Source organism: Oxyura jamaicensis, chromosome 1 (assembly GCF_011077185.1).
Source record: "Oxyura jamaicensis isolate SHBP4307 breed ruddy duck chromosome 1, BPBGC_Ojam_1.0, whole genome shotgun sequence".
NCBI classification, from domain to species: Eukaryota; Metazoa; Chordata; class Aves; order Anseriformes; family Anatidae; genus Oxyura; species Oxyura jamaicensis.
The window spans coordinates 86,352,024-86,368,640 of NC_048893.1; the positions used below are offsets into that span (position 1 = coordinate 86,352,024).

Sequence of the window (16,617 nt, forward strand, 5' to 3'; positions counted from 1 at the left end):
GCAGCTAAAAATCCTCCTCTGACTTCACAAGCCATGATGTTTCTCCTTCAGAAGCCAAGCATTTGGAGGTAACAGATGAGAAGGAAGCTCTCTTTGGAAGTAGTAACGTACCGAGTGCACAATACTGGAGATGAAGCAGCTGACCAAGGACCTTAAATATTGGTCTGTCAAAGCATAGTCACTGATAAAAGTCGCCCAATAATCCATCCCTGGAGCAAACATGAGCGTTCACAGAAAGGAGCATTCAAACAACCACAGATGCATGAAATATTTCAAACCCTTAGCAATCTTAAGCCCCAGAGCATGTCAGCTTATACCTGCGCCACAAAAAGTTACCACCTGAATTGTGATGTATGTATCTGCATCCCTCCTGTGCGGGTTTGAGCCATATGTTTATCAGTCTTGGCATATATACTTACACTCTCCCACAGATCAGCTCTCTCTCATAAACCATACCCATGTTTTTCAAATTTCAAAACCCTTTTCCAAGTCTTGTGTAACCTCATTGGTTCTGGTATTATGACAAATAAAAGGTCTTCCATTTTACTTTTCCCCATATCATTTGTTTGCTTCTGTTGCCATACTCGTTGAAATTGACCAGCTCTTTGAACTGTTATTAAGTCACATTCAAGTTTTCTTCTGTAAAGCATCTTTCATTATTTCTCTTTTGAAGACCTCCTCAGCACCTCCATTTCCAAACTCAAACAACCCTCTCAGATAAAAACAGTTTGCTGAGATGCCCATTTGATTTCAACAGCTCTTTCCACCTACCGTTTCATGACGAGATAAGGACTTACTTTTTTATTCCTTCTTTCCACTGGCATTCTTCTTATTACAGACATCTATGAACTTTGGCTGTTTGCTAAGAGACAACAGTTCCCAGACAAAATATCCTCCCTTTTGATGCAAGGATCCTTCTCACTAGCTTCCTCAGTCACCTTTATCCTTCTATTCATTACAATAGGAGAACAGTCAAGGTTTTCACAGGTTTCTTCTTCCAAAGATATTAATTATATTTCAGTACGAAGAATGTAAGAAGGGTAAAAAAAAAATGACTTCAGAATCTTGAGATACAGCTTCCAGATGTAACTTAATTTCCAAACCATCTTCAATTTTCATCATTTCTATTTGCAGATGCCCAAAGCAGAACCATGTAATCAAAAGTAGATGCAAGCCTTACAGGTTCCAGTAAGGTGGTCAAGTTTGCAAGCAAGCTGTTTTCTTCCTCCATGAGGACAAAGTCTAGCTTTGTCCACCTCCAGGGAACAGTCTTCAAAAACAAACAAAAAACCACCACCTCGAAAATATCCTCAAAACAACACCTTAAAGGGTATTCATGAAAACAACATCCTCAAAGAAGCACTGCCAGTAGCAGTAAACTCTGTAAGCCTCCTAACAGCAGTTTGTAGTGCTACAATTTCAGAATTGCTTACACTACTACAGAAAATTAATTCTCACAATTTTTCAATAAAGCTGTCCAAAGTATTCTTGCTTCAGAGATGGGTTAAAAAAAAGTCAAGCATAGGATGACATTTTTCTCTTCTTTCTGCTGCTGCTACTTTCTTCTCCCCACTCACCATAGTCAGGGAAGAGAGTATAACCCAGAGGCTCCCAATCTGAGTCTGCTGTTAATTGCATTTGCTCATAGCACCTATAGAGCATTAGTGATACTTAGCATGACTTTCAGAGGCATGGCACAACTGCCTACTCCCACTCAAATCCATGAAAAATTGAAGTCAAACCAGTCAGACTTTAACATCCACATTTGGTTTCCATCATCAGAGAAGCAATAGGACATAGGAAAAAAAAAAAAAAAGAATCCTTAGAGCAAACAAAAGTCAGACACTTACAGGCTCTCAAAGCAAACAAGCCAGGCAACAAAGCTGATATCCAGGTGCTCCCGCAGGCTGCTCTTGCTGTTGTAAGAGCTCCTTAGTTTTACCAACTTAAAAGTAGGAATGAGCGTTAACAAATCCACACCTGCCACGGGACACTAAGATCATCCTTGGTCAAGTGCTCATGACACATGCTTTATGCACTGCAACAAGCTGCCTTCCGTGTTATCACCTACACATCGACTGTGACTCAGTATTCAGGGAGCTCTAATGATCTGTTTATATCCTTAGCAGCTGATCGTCAGCCATGAAAGTTATTAAAACACATTTTCTGTCTAGAAGAGCAGGGAAAGATGCCAATGACATAACATTTTAATTAGAAGATGCAAGCACCTTTTCTTTTTTTTTTTTTTTTTGCCTTGAATTTGCAACATTCTGCTTCTTGCTGCTCCTAAGTTCAGTCCTCTTGGGGCTGAGAAACAGAGTAGCACGGCCTCCTACAACCAGATCCATAGAAGTTTTTTAAAACTAATCAGCACCATAAGCCACATGGCTGGAACTTCAAAGCCACAGCACTGTCTTAAAAGAGGCAAGTATTTACACAATTCTCTTAAGAACAAGGTCATATTTGCTGTGCCAGATAAACACAAACTTCAAACAAATACTGAAGTCTTTGAGTATAAACCATAGGCAGAAGGCAACCGCTAAATACTAGTGAGTGCTTCACTCTTGTTTAGTAGCTGTCACAGCACAGAAGAATCCCAGTACCCACAGAAATTATGGTCAGGCAGGAAATGGCGCTGTGAGAACACGCAGTATATTGCGCACACACTGCCTGAGGTCCTGCTCAGAGAAACTTCTAACCTTAGGCATGCATCTCAAAGCTAAAAATGCAAAGCCAGGAGCACAGTTATGAACTTCATACTTCGCTATTTCAGATTGCCAAGCTTAGCAAATCCTTGCTAACTTTAAGTCCAACAAACTGACCCTGAGATCTCAGCAGGTTTCTCTCCCACATAAAATACCAACTGTGTTGATGATTGTGCAAACTAACTCTCAGTGGTACATAAACAATCTAATTTATTATCTAATGAGAGCTCAGCTGACAGGTACAGTGCCTACAAAACACTATTTGCTACCAACTCAAGTACAGAGGTACAGCTGGGCACAGGCAGAATGCCCTCTATCATCTTTGTCGTTGTAGGAACAGTGAAGAAAACACTGAGTGATCTGAGCACTCTCGCAGTGTAATTCTCAGACCTACTTGGATTCAGCCTCTCCCATTTGTATTGGCTCCAGATGGCTGTTGTTCAGTTTAAAAGTATACATGCATTTCAGGGGAAACGTATGCTAGCACCCAAGATGTGAAGTCAATGTTCTGACCAGAACGTCCCTTGAGCTCAGACAGGAGGGATGAAGAAGCACTCAAATTAGACTTACAAATCTAACATGATTCAAACAAGAAGTTGGGAAATCTGACCCCACAGCTCTGCTCGCAGCTCTGCCACCAAATCCCGGTGGCCTTTGCGAGTTACTTCATCTTTCAGCTGCTTAGCACAATGAACACTCAGGTGACCTCATCAGGAGGAGGACATGGCCGTCCAGAGGATGTTCCTATGCACAAGCTAAGGCACGCCAATTTACCGAGGCCACTTGATGCAGATCCTGAGTCACACCATCAGAGCTCTGAGGAATCCAAGCCTTCCATGAGATCAGGTATTTCCCCACCTGTCACTGCACATGCAGGTGTGCCCTCTTCCTAACAGGGCAACCCATCCACTAAACTAACAGCAAAACACACACTAAGCCACAATTTGAAGTTTACCTTCTGTCAATGTACTAGGAAAAAAAAAAAATCAAGTGTTAAAAAGTGTTTATTTTTTACACCCTCCATTTTCGGTGAGAAACCTTTGAGAAAAGCAGAATGAACACGCGCACACTCCTTCTGCCCTTCCTAGTCACAAATACTATTCTTTATACAGAACTCAGAAAGTTTACCTTTGTGGAAAACACCTATGCTCACCTGACAAAAAAAAAAAATAGACACCAGGAAAGCACATCTTATCCAAGATTAAGACTTAAACTCAACCCTTACTGTTAAGAAGCGTCAGTGACTTTCTAGAGGCATAAAAAGAGACATTGGATGGGTCAGTGAACCATGCAAGGAACTGAGAGACAGAACCGGGCACAGAAGCCAGAAGTTCTGTCACTAACTTGATATGTGACATCAGGTAAACAACTTCATCCCCTCTCAGTCTCAGCTTACACTTTAGTAAGCCGATAATGATAAATTACCTACCTCACTACATGGGTGGAGAACGCTTTACTAATTCATGACAACAAAGCAACCTGAGAAGAGTGGATATAAAGCTAGTCCATATACACACATACAGATGTAGATAGATAAACAAAGTGCAAGAAAAGCCACGTTACCCAAAAGCTCCAGTCAGCACTCCAACTGTATTGGGCAGGAACCTGCATCTTCTCTGAGCACGAACCAAGAGCCTCCTCTGAGTCCGCAAGCAGCTGGCTGATAAGACCATGATCCACCTCATGAACTTCCTGCGAACGAGGAAGGGAGGTTATGTCATTTGGCGACAGAGAAAGGTGCTGAAATAAGAGGATGGTTAAACCACTTAAGAACCGCGTATTAAACGAAACTTGACGTGCTAGATTTACCCAGGTGAGCGGCATGGAAACGCTTCCCACTGGTGGCCTTTTCATTTATTTATTTTTTTTACAGCATATGCTATATTTAGTTTGTACCTACCTTGTTATCAGAGTATGTTATTTCCACAGCAACACCTCGACTTAGGCACTGAAGCCACACAGACATTTAGAGCTGAGCTAACGTTAACACGAGACACTTGTGCACAACTTGCAGGACACCTCTGGGAACCGAGGGACCTTCCAGAAAGCCAGAGGCCGTGCAGACGTTGCACTTCCCTGAGGGGTAACATATTTTATGATGATACAAATACATATATTTATACCTATTATTTACACCGCAAGGTTTATTTGTACAAGACGCAACACTACAGAGGCCAGCAGCTCTGCTTGCATTCCATACTATGAAAATAAGCACGCTTTTGGAGCACTTTCCCTTGACACCGCTATTCGCTTGGGAGCTCAGTTCTGCTTCAGGAGGGGCAGAAGAGCCACAGCACAGGGGGACACTTGTCCCAGATCCCACAGCAACCCGGGCCAGCACCCCTGTGGGTCCCTACCAGCCCCCAGCCCACCCAGAAGAGCCCAAACCCGGCTTCTCGCCCGGCGGGACCCGCAGCCGAGCCGCGGGGCGGGCAGCGCCGGGGAGGCACCGCCACGGCTCCCCCCAGCCCCGGCGGGCCCTGCCCAGCTCGCTGCCCCCCAAAACTTTCCGAAACGGCGGCGGAGGCGTGCAGGACCCCCCCCCCTTTCCTCCCCCCCGGGGCCGGGGCTCACCGGCGGGGAGTTCGCAGAGCCCGGCGACGGTGGCGGCGCTTACCATGGAGGGGGGCGAGGGCGGCGCGGCGCCCGCCAAGCGCCTCAGCGGGGCCGCGGCCGCCATTTAAAGGGGCAGGCGCGGAGCCGAAGGCGGGAGGCGCTTGCCAAGGGCCAGCGGCTCATGAGGAGGCCGGGCCGGGGAGAGGAGGAGAGGAGAGAAGGGAGAGGGGCCGCCCGCCCACGGCTGGGGGCTGCCTGACAGCCCCGATGGGGAGCCGGGCTGGGCGGAGGGGGTTTTGCGATCCCCCCCACCCCCCCTCACCCTACATACACGGGGGGAGCCCCTGTGAGGCTCTGGGGGAGCTCAGTGATGACGACGAGGAGTTGGTGGAAAGTTTGTGGAGGAAAAAGTGATGACAGAGCCTCCCCCCTCCTTCCCTCCCTCACAGCGGGAGGCGGTGGGGCCGCGCACAGCCTGCCCAGCGCCGCTCCACGGGGACCCCTAGAGGGGGGAGAGCGAAACCCTAAAATCGTGTGGGGTTAGCCGAGTGCGAGGAGCTTCACGGTCAGCCGGTGGCTGCCAGCGACACTAAAACAAAAACACTACACTAAAACACTGAAAACCCTCTGTATTCCCTTGGTTTAAAGCTGGCTGGCCCGGCAGCTTTTCTTGCGCACGTCGTGTTTGATGGGGGATTCACAGCAGAGTTCCTACTACAGGATGAAACGGACATACTGCACATGCCGTTTATGCTCATCACAACACGCTTTTCTTTTTTTTTTTTTTTTTTTAGAAATGCATCAGATACTTGGGTTTACATCAGATAGTGTTTGGAACGCCTTTGATCCAGCCCCATCTTCCCACACTGACTCCTCTGCCACGCAGCCATGGCCACCAACTCAGTCCCGACTCCTCTCGATCTGCCAGCAGCTGCCTCTGACTTCGCTGGTTATTCACTCCCCAGAATCTTGGTTGCTTTTGACTTCTCTGACTTGTTCCTTTCATAGATATTTTCTTTGCTCTCTCGCACTTTGTCAATACTTAGTTGAGAAGAGCCTCGGGATCTACCTTTCAGCTTTGCACCAAAGTGCCATGTTGTCTTACACTTGGTCCCAGCTCCCTACTTAATAAATACTTTCTTCAGAGCAATTCCTTCCTGGTAATCCCTGGTCAGGTCTTCCCACAACCCCAACCCATTTAAAATAGAGATTAAATATTTGCCTTCTAGGTTCTTCAGCCATAACCCTGCTTTCACTGATACAGGTGTCAGCGCATCAAACCTCGATATTGTTCCTCTTGACATCATTCACCCAGCAGGCTTTTGCAAGTCAGATGTGGAATTTCTTGAAACAGTTACTGCGGTCCCTCCGCCTGCAAAGATGCAAATCAAAGAATTTGTCAGATTATTCACGAAAGCTGCAGCATCGGGACAGTTGTCCTCGTGGTGTATAGGGTTTTCTCTTTGTTTTGTTTGGGGGGATGGTCCTTTTTGCTTCTAAATACCAAGAAAAGCAGAAATACTGATGCTTCCCTCAGAAATGTGGGGCACATGTGTTTTAACGGGTGTGGAATTGAGCCTCTACTGGATAATCAAGCAAAATTCTGTTATCTGAAGTGTCCTAAAGATAAGCAAAGTCCTTAGATAAAGCCGGCAGGCTGCTGGACAGGTGCACTGGGAGAGGCATCAGCCAGCGAGCTGGGCTGGCACGTGTTCTGTACGGCTGTAGCATACGGCTCCATACTTTGAAGAATATGTTTTACCTATACACACAGTGTGTGTACAGCCACAAATATAATAAATTCCCTAGGATGCTAGGAATCGAGTTTGCTTTCTCTTCTCACCTCCACTAGGAAGGGGTTCAGCAGAAGAGAGGTCTCCTTTTGAATACCTGGATATTCTGTACTCGGCCCGAAGTTCTGGTTTATACGAGGCCAAAACAAAAACAAAACAAACAAAATTATCTTCCCTCTGCTCTCAGAGCATTTTTGGCATCTTCTCTGGGATAGATGAGAACAGCCCCCGGGAAGTCATTGTTGTGACTTCAGATGTGGCTGTCATCCAGGCAGCAGGCAGAGCGCGGTGATAACTTTAGTGTGACATTCGCTGGGCAGAATGTGAGGTCCTGTTGCAATAACGCACACGTATTTTGTCTCGCCCGTACCACCCGCACTACTTTTTTTGCTTGTACTACTGGTGAGACCATATACTTCAGCAGCTATGAGGCAGCACATTGGGAAGCTCTATGGATCTGCAGTGTCTCCATTTCTCTTCTTCTTACTGGTGGGTGAGTACTACAACACCTTCCTTAATTAGAAGAAATATCGTTTATTACTAGAATTTGGATTGAGAGCTTCTCATTTTTTTTTTTTTTTTCCAAAAATTATTCTCTCCTGAGGGCTTCCCCAGGATGCAGGAAGGCTATATCCAGTATTGTACACTGCGTTAAAACATGTTTTTCTTTATTCATATGTCCCTTTTTAGTTAATAGCAGTACGTGTTTGGACTTGATCCCCAGGGTGGAATTTATCTTTCCAGAAAGAGTGAGTTTGCCTGGCTTTTTCAAGAAGGGCTGTGTATCATCATTACTAGAACCTTCACTTCTATTTTAGTTCTCTGATGTATTAGCAAGCAGTTATCCACACAAGGTAGTTACTCACATCCATCTGTGAAAGCCAAACTTAACCCCGGGCAAAAGTCATATAAATTGAGATAAGCGATGAGCAGTCATTGATCACTTAATCACAGGCCAACTGGGAGCAGGGTAGAGCTTGCAAAGCACCTTCTGAGTGTGAAGTTGAGCCTGAAAGCCAAGAAAACCACCTGAAAGATGGTCGTTCCAGCACGTGAGGATTTTTAGGTGGGTTGGAAATTGAGTCCTCAACTTCTCCTACATTTATTGAGTTTGAACAAAGGAAAAGAAGCACAGCAAGAAAGGGCACATTTGGCACTGACCTCCAGCCTCCATTCTGGTTCCCCGATGCTGTTGGCCACTGGCAAATGAAGCTTGCAGGGCTGCTCTGGTGAACTCCAGCGACCAACAGGTAAGTCTGAGGTCCCAGGACTAGGAAGCATTTTTATGCTAGCACATTTTATTCTTTCCTTTTGTCCTCCTGCCTCCTCTTGACTGCCTCGTGTATTTCTCAGCCACAGCCAACGATATGGCCTTACATGGGAAAGGATCAACCTGCAGATGGAGTAAAGGGTAGGCTGATGGGTTAGTAGGTGCCCTGTGGGTACTGGAAAACATGGAGCACATCGTCACATTACTGGGAGTCCCAGAGAGCTTTCTCCCCTCGTGGCTGAAAAACAGCCATGAACGAGCGACTTTATGTGACAGTGACCTCTTAGATCATCTAATAATTTCTCCAGGTCAAGACAAGATCATCCATGCTGTATGTCTCTGTGCTCTGTCTAGCCTAAGAGCTTTCACCAAAAAGCCTTGCATTCCTCTCCAGGGGGGGCTGAGCCCTACAACCCACTGAAGGGGGAGCTACACATCACTCTTCTAATGAAGCAATTGACATAAAAAGAGCTTTGAAGCAGAGTCAACAGAGCATTTGGCATTGGTAAACTGCCAAATGCCAGTATGATAAGGGCATTGTGTATTTAAATACCAGTGAGCTAGCAGGTTCCAGTTTTGCAACCTTACAAAAAAAAATAAAAAAATAAAAAAGGAAGAAAGAAAGAAAAATAGAGGCATTGCTGTGACCTTCTCAGTGAGAACCCCAAACAGAGCCGGGAATAAATGATACAGCCTACTCCTCTTGCATTTTGATTTTCCTAATTAGCTGTAAGCTAGATCTATTGAATCAAAGATGTGGGGTAACACAGATGACAAGGCCAGTTATTTCCTGATAGGCAGCGCAAATGAAACTCGTGATGAACAGGAGGCAACATCAAAGCACATTGTTCCTGCTCTGTTATGATCTCTGTGCCACTAAGTGACTGTGTAAAAATGATGCCTTTTTCTTCACTAAAAGGAATACAAATTACAATTGTGTCGCAGGGAGTGTGTATGGTAAGGCAGGAATACCTCTAGCAGAGAAGAAATTCTGTTGCCTTTCCTTGAAAAGAAGGTAGCGGTGGCACACGCTGCTAGAGCAGCAGCATCCAGCAAAGATGATTGATGAAGAGAGATTTTAAAAGAATATTCAAGACAAAACTGCTTTAACAAATAATGAAACGCATCACATCAGAATATGCACAAAAACAAAATATGTCAAGCTACCTTCAGCTTTGTCACACATTTGTCAAAGTATTTGCACTACACTTTGTACTTCAAGATTAAACCTGAGTTTTCACAAGATTTTCACAAGCTGTATAAAAATAGGAGACTCTTTGTGAACTTTTTTTTTCCTTCCAACCACTCAGAAATTTGATGATGTAGAGCTTTTTTAAGCTGCTTCTCATCTGACTGAAAAGTACCTGCTGCCTGTCAGTGTCTCCACGCGGGAGCTGAAATGGGGTTATTAACAGAACGGGGAAGAAAACAAGAAAACTCTGGAAAATCTCCGTGTGTCCTGCTTCCCAGACCTTCCTTGTGTTGTTGGACTGCTGGCAGATGCAGCTTGCTTGCACATACCTCTGTCTGCTGCATGCAGTGACTTGCTTCTGTTTCATCCTGTCGCAGGGGCGTGGGGAAAGTCACAAGCTAACCAGCTCTTCTCTTTTCTCCCTCCTCTTCCTGTTTTGACCAACTTCACGGCCTGGAGCTGGAAATTCATTCCTGGCAAAAGGGTGGTGGAAGCAGTTACCATCTTGTGAAGGATGCACAACACTGTTCTGGGTTGTTGTTTTTACTTGTTTATTTATTTCTGTGTCCCGTGGATTGGGTTTCAGTCACGCTACCTATCATCTTATGTGGGCACCACTTGTGAGCCACTTGGGGACAGCAGACACGTTGCATGCTGTACTGTTGCCCGGTTTCATAGCCAGGTTTTGTTTTCTGTATATTTCTGCATCCATGTGTTATCTCTTGTCCGGCACTTAAACTGTAAACTCCGTGCGTCATCCTTTTGCGAGACCCCTAGAAAAACAAGGCCCTGCTTTCTGACAGAAACTGTCACTGCTACTGCCATACAAGTCATAAATAATAACAGCTTATGAATACAGCTGTGATTTTGTACACAAGCTTGCCTGGAGGAGCATTCAAGTAACTCTCAAACCCATCATCAAGCGAGCGGGTTGGTTTTCCATTGCCATGAGACATTTGTCCCTGATGCGCAGAGGCTGTTGTCACTGAGAAGCTTCAGCAGGCCCGGACAATAGCAGCTCACACCCTTTGGACGGCGGTGAAAGGCTGGAGACAATAGGAGATCAAAACCTTCCCCGAATGATCCGCAGTCCTTGAGAGGGCACCGACTTGTACGAAGGGAGACCATTTTTTACTTGAAGAAAATAAAACGGTGGAAGGAAGTTTTGCCGAAGATTGAACTCTTTCTCGGAGGTAGCTGTTGGGTTATTTTTAAAAGTTTGTTTCCCCCTCTTTTTGTTCCAGCGGGGGATTTGAGACAGCAACTATTCCTCTCATCTTCTCAGCCCAGGCTTGTTTCCAGAAATGAGATACACTTGCATTACTCCTAGCTCGAGGCTGCTTGCTACTATGATTAGCAGCTGCGTGAGAGAAGGCAGCTTTAAATCTCTGGTACAGGCATATTGTCTGTATTTTTCTAACAAAGAGTAGCGGGATAATGGGATCCCTTCACAGAGGATAAATGTCACCCAGTGACAGGAGTCCTCTTAATTAAAAATAAGATAGCATGGCAGTGTCTTCAGGTGCATCTTTGCTGTGTTTCAGGATGTTGGTTGTCAAAATGCAGCTGGCTATTTCATATGCTGAGTGTTTTCACAACAACTCACGTTATCAAACTTGTATGTTGAAATCTACGTGTCGAAACCCACAGGAACTCTAACTTGTTGAAAACAGTTCCAGAAAGTGGGCTGCCCAGGCAGAATGACTTAACTAACTTTCTGCTAGGAAAACAGAAAATCAGGTCCCATCTTTGTGCCTTCCTGCTCTGCTTGTAAAACAGATACAGAACATACTGCAGTCAGTGTCTCTCACCTGCAGCTTCTCTTGGCTCACCAGGTCTTCTCTTCTCCCTTCCATTCTCCCTCTAGCATTAAGCTTTTATATCCCCGGTAAGGATATAGAGCATGAACTTTATTTTTACATTTTCTGAGAGCCTGCTAACTCCTCAATTTCAGCCTCTTTGAAAATCAGATCCGCTCTTCAGATTGGTTAGGCATCATCTTTAGGAATTCCTGTGTAAGAAAATCTGTCTCTCTTGAGTAGAGCATGTCACCACACTAGAGAAACACTCACATCAGCATTCTCAGTATTAACACCTGCAGCAAGCAGAGATGCCATCCCCCTGTTCTCAGATAACATCTTCTGGGTGTTCAGTCTGTGGCAATGGAGATTTCTTTCCAGGTTTCCAAGATTTCCTGCCCTGAGACTGGAAGTGCATGCCAAACCCCCTAACAGGCTAACACGTTATGTTTTGGGATGCGGGCGGTTGCGTTCAGATGCACACATGTTCACTGTACTTGTCAGAACAGAGCTGCCTGTGTGCAAGAGGACATGCATTTTTGCTGTGCCTTGAAAGCGGTTGAGATTTTTTAGAAAAATCCCTATTGCTGTAATAGTGTCCACCCTCAAATCCTAGTTCCAGGAGCTGTTCTTGCTGTGGTTACAGGTCAGAAACAGCCAAAAATTTATTTTTCATTATTTTGCCTTCAACCCTCCTCTTCTCTCTCTCTTTTCTGGTACAGATGTTGGTGTTAGTGGTGGAAATCCAAGCAAGGAGAGTGCAGCTGTATCTCACAGGGCAGCACAGCCCCCACTGTTGACAACGCCTGAGCCATGGCACATTTTCGTGACTCAAACACCAGCCAAGGAAAAAGCCAAAGAGGGGGAAACTGTGATCTTAAATTGCCACTTCAGCAGTCCACAACGTCCTTCCCTGGCTGACCTGATGGTGAAGTGGTACAAAGAAGACGAAAAGGGGCAGATGGACCTGCTAGAAAACAACGTGACCATCTTGCCAAATAACTCTAGGATTTTCCTGAGCGGAGACTTGTCCCAGGGAGATGCCTCCCTGGTGATCTTCAATGTGACGACTGGTGACCACGGTATCTATTTCTGTGAGGTTACACTTCCAGACGGGAAGGTGGTGACAGGAGATGGCACAAAGCTGAGGATCAGGAGGGCTCTGGGTAATATTTGGTGTTATTTATTTATATTATTTTGTCCTTCTTCCTCCTCCAAAGCTGGTCTACGCACTTGCAGAAGGAGGGAAGTTAGTCTGCTTGGCCTCCGTCAGCTATGGGCTGGTGTCATGGAGTGTAATTGCTAGGTAGCATTTCTCATTCTTTTTGTTAGGCTAGGTAATTTTGATTGGCTTGGCCCTGGAAACAATCACACAGGTGTTATTATAACAAGAAATATTTACAACCAAAAAGGGAAGAAATAATTTTGTCACTGAAACCAGTGAGTGCCAAGAATGAAACCGTCAGACACGTTCTCTTGTGTTTTGTTCAGCAGAATCCCTATGAGTGGTAGGTGTCAAGATACTTTTTCCTTTTTTTTTTTTTGGACATCATTTCTCCCGAGCCCACTAATCTGCATATTCATTCCTTAACTCTGGATGACGTAAGTAATCCCACAATAAAACACAGGGATCATATTATATTGGTTCTGCTTAATTTCAGTCACATTAAAATCAAAGTAGCATTAAAACTGCCATGCTGTTTTCTTAGCCTCACAAATAGACACTAGGAATATTAAGTATGGAGATGACTTGCTTTGCCTTTATCAACTGGGAATGTCAAAGCAGCTTTCCTTTTTATATAAGCCAAACACATTCCAATCCCAATGAATCAAAACATCAAAAGGTTTATTATCTTATTATCTAACTTGCAAAAAGTAGCACTTTCTTTGTCAGGAGTAAATCATGCAAGTGCTGTTCATTATCAAAGCTTCTAGCTCACTGAGTTTCACTAGACCTTTGCCCTTTTGAGCCTGAATCCTTCCCTTACTGATTTTTATACCACTACTCAATTTAAACCATAGCTCTGACAAGGCAAGAAAATTGTGCCCCTGCAAGGACTTGGCCATGTGTCTTATGAGGTCTCCCACTGGCTTGATCTCATAGTCTCAGTAGCGCGCGTTACTCGTGCAATGTCTGCTCCCTGGCCGATATAATTGCCTTTCTGTGTTCCTGAGAAGATGAAATACATCATTTCTGCACTATGCCTGAATTAAAGGGACAAGAGAACATGAGAAATATAATTCACAGAGAAATGAAGTGTGCCACAAATCCAGACTGTCCAAAAACTTATCTAAAATTAAAAGGAGAAATTAGATGACAGTGTTAACTTGTCCATTACATGAAGCAGGTGACGTATGTTTGGAAGTGAGGTAAGTAATGGTTCTACGGCACCTTCATTGCCTTTTTGATGAACGAGCAGCCCCCCCAAATCAATTTCAACTACAGGACGCCTCCCTGTATGTGGGAGGATGGGGCTGGATTTTTACCGATGAGCTACAGCTCGCTTACTGGTGAGCGATTGTCCATCTATTCAGCAAGGTAGCACAGAGTAGCAGCTTCTCCTGTGAACAAGTGACCAGATATCTGGAAATCTGTCTATGAATTCCTCAGCCCCTGTGCAATAAGTTTGACTTCTGATTGTGAATGATGACCGAGCATGGATCTGAAGGTGTTAGTGGGTCTGTCTTAAGCACCTATGTTAAGAGAAAAAGAGAAGCTAAACGGGGGAGCAGAACAGTTGGTGATGTCCTGTCCAGACCCTTTCTTCCTTTTCTCAGTGAATTGCCTCAGTGCAGTTCAGTGGTAGGTGTCCTGGGTTAAACTCATTAAGGGCTGATTAAAACTGAGATAAGATCTCAGGATTTATCTTGTAGCCAATAGAGTAGCAACAGCATCCAGTTTTTCTAGCAAAGCTTAGATGCAGCCCCTTAGAGATACGTAATGAATGCCTGATCGTAGTGTAATTGTAGGTGAAACTGGAAGGCTTTTAAAGCGTTCTTTTATTATCCTTTCTGGATGAGTCACATGGCAGAATGCCTACCAGGGGGCAGTCACATAAAATCTGTTCAGATCAGTCCTGTGCCTCTGCCCGCCCATGTCCCTCTCTACAGTGAGGCTCCTCCTCTGGCAGGCTGTACTGCAGGGCAGGTGCTCACCATGATGCATCCCATAACCAGGTGGGTCTAGTGTCCCCACCTAACCAAAGGTTCTTCCTGAATCATCCTTCAGTCACAACAAATAATGCAGCCAGGAGGCCAACGTGCTCTTATCTCAAAGAAAATTGAATCATCCCATCTCTACCATGCAACAGCCCCAAAGAGTAACAAGTCAAAGAAAGGGCTTCAGTGGAGCTCTGCCCACCTTCGGGTGCTGCTCCAAAACAGCGTCTGGCTGTTAGGGGAGACTGCTAGGGAGAGGGGGCTACCCTGTCCCTAAATCCCCAGAAATCATAGCAGCTTCATAGATGGGGATGAAGAAAAATTGCTCCATCGTGCAATACATTCTCTCCCATGTGGAAGCCAATGATTTCATGCCAGACAAGACATCGTTATAATCACTGTCATGGCAAGTAGCTTCCCTATAGACACTGCAGAAAATGTACTAACCACATTACATACACACGCCTGAAAGATATTTTATGCTGCTCTCTCTGCCTTTCCTTCTCCCCCAGGCCTGTTTGGTATCGAGGAATCCATTGGAACGATCATCGGAGTTGTGGCGGCGGGTATCGGAGGCTTGGTGATTCTGATAATTGTTCTAACCCCGCAGCTAAGGAGGTGTGCCCTCTGCATGAAGCAAGGCTCTCACCAAGGTATGGAGCACAGAACAAAACCTGGCATTAGTTGGTAGGAAGATGAGCCTGGTCACCTCTTTCCTTTTTTTAGCTGAAGTAGGAATTCACCATTTACTTACCTCCGGTCAGAGCCAGGTGTCTGGTTCAGGAAGTATGCAGTGTGGATGAAACTCTGCCAGGGCTGATCCTCAGTTCCATTTCTTTTTCAGATAGCTCTTTGTTTATGTTGGAAAGACCTTCATGTATGGGCCCAGTGAGTTACCTACAAATCAGATAATGTCTTCTTTAACTGCTACCTTCAGTAAAGAGTTGTTCTGTGAGACGCTTTTTCTTCTTTTAACCAACTTCTCCTGGGTCTCCTTGGGTTCTTTGGGGTTTATTCTGAAGGATGGTTCTTTCTCCCACTGACTGCACACTTATATCAGTAGTCTTGTTATGCTTGCATACAGAAAGCCTGTAATGGACTAAGTACACACACAAGACGTGGTTTGTAAAGCCCAGTAATATATTTATTAGATCAACTGCTCAGACAGGGTAAAACAGTCATTTTCATCACACGTGAGCCAAAGAAATGACCCAGGGAGAGGCTGACGTATCCAAAAATGCAACTGCCTCCTTTTCTCCAGCTCTGGCAGCTGTTCTAGTAACAGTAAGCTGACACCAAAGGCTGGCCACAAGTTTAGTTCCCCTTTGGTGCAGCCCAAGATGCAGTCTGCATTTCAGGATGAGCTCAGCTGACTGGAAGCTTTGCTAAATGGGACTCTTTTGAAAAGCTCCTTTTGTTTCTCTCTTCTCCGGAACTCTAAAATCTTACTCAACCTAAACTTCCAACCCAACCCATTCTGAGTCTGTGATACCAAACAAACATGAGGAGCTGTTTGCTCTTCACTGGAGCGCTGCCGCCACCTGATGGCCAGCTTTGCGGGGACAGGGACAGGGACACAACCAGGTGCTCTGCTCCCTCCTACCCTCCCAGCCTTGCTGAGTAGAGCCTAGGCTGATCCTGCCCACACAGCATCACCCCTTTGCAAACCCTCTGAGCAAACAGAGTTTACAACCTCTCACCTTGCCAGATAGCCTCGGGAGAGTTTCCTGTGCTGTGCTAATGTCATATCGCTCACTTGCTCTGTTCTTTCTTTCTTGCAACGTAGCTTGATCTGCAGTGCTACAGGAATCACTGGAAGATGCAAAGGCTGAATGTGGAACAACTTGTAAACCAAAAAGGAAGCTCTAGATGTAATAAAAGTTTTTGCATCCATATGTTTTCGTTTTGGCATTTTTTCTTTATCCAGTATGTTTCTTCTTCCTGCAGCTTTGACAGCTGCACTGGCATTTTCAACATCCTCCTGCAGAGAGGCACAAAACAACCTTTCATAAAGGAGTTTGTGCTGTCACCTGCTGAGGGCCCACTTGGTCTGGCCACATCTCTCTGAATCTAGGCTCTGATGAGGTACCTTGTGTCTTTCCCTGCCACTACATCTTATTTGGAGATGTTCCAAGTCTGCCAG

At 45.1% G+C, this 16,617-nt stretch overlaps 2 protein-coding genes across 4 annotated transcripts in view; one reads left to right on the forward strand and one right to left on the reverse strand.

Annotated features, from left to right (window-relative positions):
* Positions 1 to 5,677, reverse strand: part of GRAMD1C (GRAM domain containing 1C) — a 49,665-nt gene extending 43,988 nt beyond the window's left edge. The window contains exons 1-2 of one of the 3 annotated variants that reach the window (XM_035314871.1): positions 5,323 to 5,677; positions 4,269 to 4,397 (exon numbers count right to left, since the gene is read on the reverse strand). In XM_035314871.1, the coding sequence (XP_035170762.1) occupies positions 4,269 to 4,397; positions 5,323 to 5,385 (192 nt within the window). In that variant the 5' untranslated portion in view covers positions 5,386 to 5,677. Of the gene's footprint in view, positions 1 to 4,268; positions 4,398 to 4,605; positions 4,687 to 5,279 lie in introns of those variants that run through there. The other 2 variants (XM_035314873.1, XM_035314870.1) reach the window with 2 other exon arrangements.
* A 1,667-nt stretch (positions 5,678 to 7,344) lies between these two features.
* LOC118160285 lies at positions 7,345 to 16,369 on the forward strand. Its single transcript, XM_035314879.1, has 4 exons — positions 7,345 to 7,547; positions 12,038 to 12,481; positions 14,987 to 15,127; positions 16,261 to 16,369. Exons 1-4 carry the CDS (start codon positions 7,481 to 7,483, stop codon positions 16,263 to 16,265), a joined length of 657 nt encoding a protein of 218 aa, XP_035170770.1. The 5' UTR covers positions 7,345 to 7,480; the 3' UTR covers positions 16,266 to 16,369.
* Positions 16,370 to 16,617: the final 248 nt, after the last annotated feature.